The sequence below is a fragment of the Lithobates pipiens genome, unplaced genomic scaffold (genome assembly GCF_037356315.1).
Source record: "Lithobates pipiens isolate NorthernLeopardFrog02 unplaced genomic scaffold, aLitPip1_a1.2 Scaffold_27, whole genome shotgun sequence".
Lineage (NCBI taxonomy): Eukaryota > Metazoa > Chordata > Amphibia > Anura > Ranidae > Lithobates > Lithobates pipiens.
This window is the reverse complement of record NW_027507788.1, coordinates 95609461-95619237: the sequence shown is the minus strand read 5'-3', so window position 1 is coordinate 95619237 and position 9777 is coordinate 95609461. Positions and strand designations below refer to the sequence as shown.

The following is a 9777-nucleotide window of genomic DNA, read 5'->3' as shown; positions in this document are numbered from 1 at the left end:
GTTACATATATGGCTACCATGAGTCATTTGGCAGTGAGTTCCCTATGACAGATCCTGTCTCTTTCAGTGTCTTTAGAAAAGTCATGTGTATATGTGGTGCGACTGAACCTAGAGTTAACAAGGCATGCCATGCAGGACTATCAGCACTTCAGGAGTGCTATAGTGCAGGGTAATATGAGGTAATGCTGATGGCTTAGTATTATTATAATAAAGGAGTGGCCGGTGGTGGCTCTCCTTATTTTCATTTTCACTAGAGGTGGAGCCTTGCAGGGAACAGGGTGAGAAAGCACCTGGGTGTGTTTTTTCAGAGTGGGGAAGTCCCTCATGTCAAAGCTGCTTCCTATTCTGCCTGTCAGTTTGTACAATTGCTGGGTAGAGCAAGGGGGGGGGGGACACCGAGGGAGTGAGCAGAGGAAGCCAGGAGGAGGAGGAGGGGGTCAGAGACTTTGTAGAGTTTAAGGCGTCAGGGAAAAAGGGAGATCCTGGCAATGAGTCAGTAGAGCCCACGAATTCGCACATTTAAGCAAGTCGGTAAATTGCCTTTATCATCCATACAAGTGGTTTGCAGAAATCTACATGCAAGGAGGTCTTGCAAAAGCACGAGGACGACTGATGATGGCTACCATCCAACAATTGGTTTTAGATTGCTAAACATTTCAATGGGACTGATACTACAGGCAACAACGTGACGAAATAAAATTTGCAGCAGGTAAACAGGGGGAGGGAGAAGACAACAGAAGGAGGAGAGGAAGAGATTGAGGAGGAGAGCAACCCACAGGGGCACATAAGTGTCAATGACATCTGCACAGGTTTAGTGTCTGGAGGTAGAGATCTGAAGATCTGGTTGGAGTTTCAGGAACTGGAGGTCTACATGGACTGTGCTCTTTTATTGAATGACTGGTAGAAACTGTACAGTCTACATTGACATTTGCACAAGTTTAGTGTCTGCAGGTTGAGATCTGGAGATCTAGCTGGAGGTAGAGATTTGAAGAGCCGGTTGGAGGTTTAGGACCTGGAGGTCTACATGCACTGAGATCTACACCATCTACACGGACATCTGCAGAGGTTTAGTGCCTGAAGGATGAGATCTTAAAATCTAGTTAAAAGTTGAGATCCAGAGATCTGATTGGAGGTTGAGATCCACAGATCTGGTTGGAGGTTGAGATCTACGGATCTGGTTGGAGGGTTTAGGACCTGGAAGTCTACATGGATTAAGATCTTCCATTGATTGACCGATGGACACTGTACAGTACCACCACCAAGCAGGAAGGATGGAGGCCGTGTCACCTTTGGACCTCAGCCTCCGAAAAAGTGTTTTAGAGGAAATGTCCCGAAATCCCACCAGATTATGGGCAAAGGGTGCTGTGCAGGTGGCCAAGACCCTGAAGGAGGTCAAAATGGAGCATATAAAGTCACCAACAGGGGGACACAGTGGGTTGCTGGATGAAACAGGACTGCACAAAGACCAAGCCTGTTTGCCCCTGCGGAAACGTAGGTTCCCCCAGTCACCAAAGGAGGAGAAGCCCATAGTAAAGCGGATTGATGAATGCGAATGGACAAGGCAGTGCTACAATTCCTATGTGGCAATGCCGGTATTGCCGACACCAGGTTATTACCAAGGTAACTGTCTTGAAATCATTCAATATATAATGTATATATAAGGGGTCATGCATATGGCCATAGTTAATTTACAGATTTTTTGCGGGGTCTTGTTGGAATCGAATGGTGCTTCTGTAAACACGTATTTAGATGCCTATTAGCAGAATTCTTTTTTGCATTACTTTGACTCAAATTTATATGTGTACATAGATGTTTAGATGCACACATGCAGGGAGTGTAAATTTTTTATATTACCGATCTTGACAGATCGCAATTTATCCGATGGGAATGCAATATTGCTGCGTTAAAAAGAAAAAACAACAATACGGTTTACAGATCTGAACGAAGCAATTTTTATGGCTGTGTGCATTAAACCTAATGATTCTAATTGCTAATAGGGTGGTAGAAATATGTTGCTGTGCAAGGTTTAGTAAAGTGTAACCAATCAGATTTCAAGGCTTGTTCTCACCAGGTGCGCTGTGGGCAATGCATGCCAAAGCGCAAATTCCCACACCGCATGGAAACGCTATGCCTTATGCAGATGTGCTCAGGTGCCATTACCTCCTCTAGCCAACACGGGTGCATTTAAAGCCACCAAAAAGGCATGGTACTGCTATTTTTGCACGTTTCATGTGCATAAGGCAATACATTGAAATTAATTGGCTGCCCTAAACATGGTGCGCAAAAAACAAACAGACAGGTGCGGAGCGGGGAATGCATGCGAACGTGTGCAGTTTTCCATACGGCATAAAGAGCAGCACACTGAAATGAATAGACTGCCCTATACACGATACGCAAAAAAAAAAAAACAGACAGGTGCGGAGTGTTGAATGCACGCAAAAACGTGCCGTTTCCTACAGTGCATGGAAACATGATGCGTTCTGCAGACGCACTCAGGTGCCATTAATTCCTAACAGCACCCACAAGCAGCTATCAAATGTGGGTGCATTCGCAGCCACCAAAATGCATGGCACTGCTATTTTTGGTCGCTTCATATGCATAAGGCAAAACATTGAAATTGATTGGCTGCTCCAAACATGGCGTGCAAAAAAAACCTGCACAGACAGGTGCGGAGTGGGGAACGTGCAGTTTCCCACACAGCATAAAAGCGCGCTGCCTTTTACAGACATGCTCAGGTACCATTCATTTTTATTGGCTCCTGCAAGCATCTGCTTAACGAAGGGTGCGTTTGCAGCCGGCCAAAACGCACGGTACCCATTACGTAAGCCAACATGCTGAAATGAATGGGCTTCCTTAAATATGACGCACAAAAAACCCTCAAGGGCACACCTCATGGTATCGTACCAAAGTCCAAAATCAACACAAGGAACTGTTGGGTGAAAAAACTGTCCGGCATCTACCGAAAATTAAATATTAGTTTTGGGTGGAGTAGCCCTTTACTATGAAGAATCTATTTTTACCATCTCTGAAAAAAGGGAGAACTATTCAGAAACCCAGCCAGGTTTTTATTGCTATTCTAGTCCTCAGATTTCCCATCATGTCTTTTGGGATCACCAGGGAACTCTTTCCATTTGGCTGAACAGGCAGCAAAAAATAAAAATTCAGATAAAGGGAAGACGGAGTTTGGACAGAGCTGCCAATCTGCATTTTTCCTCCAAGACTCATGTACTGATGTCATCAGATTCTGACAGCCAGACTACTTGCATATTTGTGAAGAGAGATGAGGAATGACAGCTTCCATATTCATAGTACAGATCTCCTTTAAAGTTCTTACAACTGTGTCCCCATTGGAAAGATTTGGCCTCACTTCCTGTGTGGGGTCACTGATCATAGACTAAAAACGTTAAAGAGATTGGGGAAGATTTACTAAAACTGGAACGCACAGAATCTGGTGCAGCTGTGCTAACCAATCCACTTGTATGTTTTTGCCCCCCCATTCACATCAAATCGTATGCCAAATCACAGCCTATTGCCGGCAATGGCACTGTCCCTATCAGTGCGACGCTGACTTTGCTGCACTGATTCCCAAAAGTAGTTCCTGTTCTACTATTGGCGACTTCAGGGGGAGATTTGAATAGACATCTGTGCAGGAATCTGCACAGCTGTCTTTCAAATCGCCCCCGAACTCGCACTAAAATGCAGGTTCGAAATTGTGCGAGTTCGGCTGAACGTGCACAATTTCAAACCGGCATTGCAGTCCGACTTCGGGGGCGATTTGACAGATATCTGTGTGGGTTCAAGCACAGATGTCTATTCAAATCGCACCCCCCCCCCCTGAAGTCGCTAGAAGTAGTGCAGGAACTACTTTTGGGAACCGGTGCAGCGCCGCCGGCACTGATTCAGACGGTGTCATTGCCAGCAATAGCTGCTGATTTGGCATGCGATTTGACATGTCAAATCACATGCCAAATTGACCCAATGTGAACGTGGGCTTATAGTCAAAGCTTAATTGAACAAACTGAAGTTAGAAGCTGATTGGCTACCATGCACAGCTGCACCATATTTTGTGTTCTCCAGTTTTAGTAAATCTCCCCCATTGTGAACCTTTCACATTCTAAAAAAAATCGGATTGTATTGGTGTGTATGTGTCCCAGTGGATGAATTGCCATTTAAATTACAGCAGAAATTCAGTTAAGTCATAAAAAGTCCCATGTATTACGATGCTGGTCTAATGATGACCTTACATGGAATTATTTTTTATACAATCATAATGCCGATAGATGTATTGTCCAATCAGAAATACAAGGATCTAAAAGATCGTTCAATGCACTATAGACTTAGTGAGCATATAGAATTATCTCCATTCCTATGATCAAAACTTCCATCCAGACTAACCTGGATAATGTTGATCAAATTGATCCATTTTGCTGATGTATGGGTCTTTTTAAGAATTCACAGATCTGATCTTGTGAAAAATTGTTGGATCAAATCACTATTAGCCCACGGTCGGAGATTCTGACAACCAAATCCGTCAGATTTTGTCCGTCAGATTTAGTCTGACGGATTGTGTCCGAAACTGTTGCATACACACGGTCGGACTAAGTTGTCGAAAAATCCGATCTTTCAGAACGTGATGACGTAATTTCATTACGATGGGACTAGATTCAGGCTAGTAGCCAATAGCTTTGATGTAGGAATTTGATCTGAGCATGCGTGGCACTTGGTCCGATAAAAATTCTCTACACATGATCGGATTAGGTCCGACCGGCCCAGTTGGTCGGGAAATATTTCCAACATATTGGAAAATTGGGTCGGACGGAGATTCGGATGGAATCAGTCCGATGCATACCACACACAGTCGGATTATCTGACGACACGGTCCGATAAGACGCATTCCGAAGGATTCTCCGACCGTGTGTACGTGGCTTTAGGCTGACCATACACTATACAACCTGATTGTACATCTTCTTTAGATCTACCATCAGCCATGTTTGCCTGATTTAATACTAGTTGAATGGATAGTTAAGGTTTGTCCTCATTGTACAATCACAGTACTATCTTATTTAGATTTACCAAAACTATGTAATATAAGACTGAATAGTGAATGGTCAACTTTACCCTATTCAATCACCTTTAGCTCTACAATAATCCATGTACTATAATGTCCTGCATAATTTAATACCAATTAAAAAAGGGTTGTTTAGGTTTGTCTGAATATTACATAGTTTTGGTAAAGCTAAATGAGATTACACATAGATTGTACAGTCAGATTGCATAGTGTATGGCCAGATTAAAATTGGAACGTCAGATGCAGCATTTTTTCTATCGGAAATGCTAAAATTCTAACTGAAGCAAATAACAAACATTGCAGCTAAAATAAATCATCATCTCCTCAGCTGGTGAGAAATTGTAATTACATCCTAAACATTTGTCTGCTTGTCACACACAAGTGACAACTCAACCGACACAATGAAGAGAATGAGATAAAGCAAAGGAGGAGAGATGAATGTGAGAGAGGAGAGAAATAAGAAAAGGAGAGATGAGTAAAAAGCAAAAGGTTTGGAGGAAGAGAGATTTAAAGAGAAGGAGAGGAGGAGAGAAGGGTGGTGAATAAAGAGGATGAGAGGAGAAGAGAAGGGTGGTGAAGAATAAGTGACAGGAAAAGAGAGGGAGAGAGTTGGGTGGTGGTAAAGGGGATTGAGGAAAAAAAGAATTAAAGAGATGAAAAGAGGAAAAGAGAGAGGAAAGGAGAGAAAGAAAGAGAGCGAGAAAACTAAAGAAAGAAAAGAGGAGGTGAGAAGAGTGGCGAAGAATAAGTGACAGGAAAAGAGAAGGAAGAGAGATGGGTGGTGAAAAAAGGAATTGAGGATAAAAGAGAGAAAGAGAGAAAACTGATAGGAAAAGAGAGGATGAAAGATGGGTAGTGGGAAAAGAGATTGAGGGAAAAAAAACTGAAAGAGGAAAAGAGAAGAGGAGGAAAAGAGAAGAGGATGAAAGAAAGAGAGGATGAAAGAAAGAGAGGATGAAAGAAAGAGAGGATGAAAGAAAGAGGATGAAAGAAAGATAGGATGAAAGAAAGAAAGAGGATGAAAGAAAGAAAGAGGATGAAAGAAAAAGAGGGTGAAAGAAAGGAAAAGACAATAATAGAGAGGAAAATGGAGAATGAAAGAAAGAAAGAGGAGAGAAGGGAGTCTAAGTAAAACAGGAGGTGGAGAGATGGGTATCAGAAAAGGGGAGACCAAATGAAAGAGAGGGGAGAAGAGAAGGGTGGTGGAGAAAGATAGGGGAAAAAAAAAAGGAGGAGAAATGGGTGGGGGCAGGGGCGGACTGACCATTGGGCCACTCGGGCACTGCCCGAGGGCCCCATGCCACTAGGGGGCCCCATCAGGATTGCCAGCCTCAGTAAAACCAGGGACAGTATGTAAAAATGTGTGTTTTTTTTTTTTTACATCTGTCTCTGAAATGTCCCTTACTGACATTTTTTGGTCTAAAAAACCCGAGATTACAGCTGCCTCACCTCTCCAGTACCTTCTCAGCCAATAGAAACATGTCTGTATACTGTGTGATTGTATACTGTGTGTGTGTTTGTGTATACTGTGTGGCCCCATAATCTCTGATTGCCTGGGGGCCCCATGAGTTGTCAGTCCGCCCCTGGTGGTGGGAAAAGGGAGAGAGAATAAAGGAGAGAAGGGATGACAGCGTGGAAAAGAGAAGAAGAAATATGATCAGTGATAAAAGGGAGAGAGGAAGAGAGATTGAAAGAGAGAGAGAGCGGTGGTGGGAAAAGGAGAGAGAAAATAAAAGAAAAGAGAGAAGTTTGGAAATAAGAAAAGGAGAGATGGGTAAAAAGGAAAAGGGTGAGAGGAGGATAGGATGAAAAAAGAGGAGGGAAGGGTGGTGAAGAAAAAGATTAGAAAAGAGAAGAGAGAGGGGTGTTGGGAAAAGGAAGAGAGGAAGAAATAATACAAGAGAGGTGGAGAGAGGGATAACAAAAAAGGGAGAGATAATGAAAGAGAAGGGAAAAGGGAGAAGGGTGGTGGAAGAAAAAGAGACAGGAAAAAAGAAGAGGAGAGATTGGTGGTGGGAAAAGGAAGAGATAATGAAAGAGAGAGGAGAAGGAGAGAACAGATGAGGGGAAAGGAGAGGAAGATGGGTAGTGATGAAAAGGAGAGAAGAGGAGAGAAAGAGGTGAGGAGAAGGGTGGTGGAGCAAAAGAAAGAGGAGAAAAGAGGAGGGGAAATGGTTTGTGGGAAAAATGAGAGTGAGAATGAAAGAGGAGAAAAGGAGAGAAGGTTGGAAATAAAAAACAAAACAACAACAAAAAAAACAAAGAAGGGTAAAAAAGCAAAAGGAAGAGATGATGTGAGAATAAAAGACAGGAAAAGAAAATGAACAAGAGGAGAGAAGGGATGCCGGGAAAGAGAGAGAAAAGAAAAGAGGAGAGATGGGTGGTGGGAAAAGGGAGGGGCGATGGAAGAAAGAGTGTCGGGAAAGAGAGGAAAAAAGATGGGTAGTGCTGAAATGGGGAGAGAAATAGAGACTGAAAGAGAAGAGAGAAGGGTGGTGGAAAAACAAAAGAAAGGGGTGGGGAAATGGGTGGTGGGAAAATGGAGAAAGGAAGTTGAAATAAGAGAGGGAGAAGGAGGGAGTGGGGAAAAAGAGGGGAAAAGAGAGGAGGGGAGAGGCTGTAGGAAAAGAGTGAGAAGAGAGAATAAAAGAGAGAGAGAAGGTGAGAGGGGTGCAAGGGAAAAAGAAAGTGGAAAAGAGCATGAGAAATGGGTAATGGTAAAAAAGAGTGCAGGAGAGAAAAAAAAAAAAAAAAAGGGAGAAATGAACTGTATAGAGAGACTGGTATTGATAAAAAGTCTGTTAATAAGCCAACACGTTTCTATAGGCCTCCCCTTCATCAGGGCTTTAAACGTTTTTGTCATCCAAAAGTAGTGCACTTTCTATCCATAAACTGACTTTATAACATGGACTTTACCATTGTCTGTCCATGATTACCATTCATTCAATTTTATTATTCAGTATGATTATTAACCCTAAAAACTTACCAAGGCAAGAGCAATGTTCAAAGTCAATATCAGCCAATTGGAATTCTTCTTTCACTGATCGGACATCAGTAAATCAATCTGTTTGGTTGAAAAAATGTTGCTGCACATTACAGAACTTTAGATTTTAGAATCTGTCTATATTTAAGTGCAGTACAAAGTGGAGTTGTGATAACACGGCATATGCAGTAACTCAGAGATATATGGGGGTTATTCAGGAAAGGCAAATCCACTTTGCACTGCAAGTGCACTTGGAAGTGCAGTCACTCTAAATCTAAGGGGGAGATCTGAAATGAGGGGAAGCTCTGCTGATTTTATCATCCAATCATGTGCAAGCTAAAATGCTGCTTTTTATTTTCCTTGCATGTCTCCCTCAGATCTACAGCAACTTTACTTCCAAGTGCACTTCCAGTGCAAAGTGGAGTTACCTTTAGTAAATAACCCCCATTAGGTCAGATCAGTAAAATACAGATTTTGATTGACTGGCAGACGCGACATTGCAATGTTTTTTTTTTAACAGAATATTTAGATCACCGGATATGTTGTTCTTCCAGGCTATCATATCAGGCCAACAGCCCTGATGAATCAACTGCTGGAGCATTTAAGGCGCCTTTGTGCTTTTTAAGCATGCTAAAGTGGCCTCATTACAAATGTTCTATTCTAGCATGCCTTAGGCTTATATCTTATGCTTTCTGGGTCCCTGACCAGACTTTACTTTTGTGCATGACTATTGTGGGGGGAGGCATCTAGAATTGTCATGAGTTGCTTTGCAATAGATGCCTACGTTTGTTTGTTTTTTCTCAACATTTTTTTTTTTTTTAATCTAACCATCCTATAAGGTTCTGATATTATTTATTGCATGGTCTCTCTCCAGTCTAATCTCCTATATCTGCTACCGGCTGTATGTGAGTATGACACATGCAGTAAGCATCTCTTCTCCAAGCCCCAGGGATTGTTTGCACTTGTTTTAATAAGCATTCTCTTCCAGTATATCTGCTGAGAAGTCTATCTGTCAAAGCAATATTCTCCAAAGAACATATGACAGTTGTTCCAGCTTGTTTGGACCTCCCTGAACTTACCTAACATTTTGAGGAAATTGAGACAAAATCAGGAGCCAATCAGAGCACTGCTTTCATTTCCTACCCTGTGCAAGAGAAATGGAAGGAGGGATGTGATTGGGTGTGGCTACACTTCTCCCACTCAATTGGGAACTAAGTGCATGTAATATTCTAACATCACATCCCAATATTCAAGGCTAATTTCTGTGTAGTGTATTTATTTATTTTTTGTAGCAGGTACATTGTCATCCATTAATGTGCGTTTCCTTTGTGCAATGACGTGTTACTGATGTGCATTTCTAATACTTTTTCAGTTTATGATTTGGAGTGAATAGCATTAACTTCATACCTCCCAACTTTTTGAGATGTGAATGAGGGACGCCTATCAGCAAAAGTATGCAGGCATAGGACACACCCCTGGCCACGCCCCTTAAAGGAGAATTGTACAAAAAAACAAGATTTGTTAAACCAACAAGTGTTTTTTTTTGTTTTGTTTTTTACCACTACTATTCCTTTATATTTTCTTTTGGAATTTACAAATGCAGCAATTTAGAAATTAGATGAAAGGCTTAGCGCTGGAAAACACTTTTTGATAGATAAAAAGTGCATTTTATATAGATCAGACCAAAATGAGGGGGAAAGAGGGACATTGCTCCAAATCAGGGACA

General features: G+C 42.0%; 1 protein-coding gene across 1 annotated transcript in view; it reads left to right on the top strand.

Annotated features, from left to right (window-relative positions):
- The first annotated feature begins 367 nt into the window (after positions 1–367).
- BCL3 (BCL3 transcription coactivator) overlaps positions 368–9777 on the top strand; it is a 94561-nt gene continuing 85151 nt past the window's right edge. Inside the window, exon 1 of the mRNA XM_077457235.1 lies at positions 368–1620. Coding sequence (XP_077313361.1) covers positions 1236–1620 — 385 coding nt within the window. The 5' untranslated portion in view covers positions 368–1235. The remainder of the gene's footprint in view (positions 1621–9777) is intronic.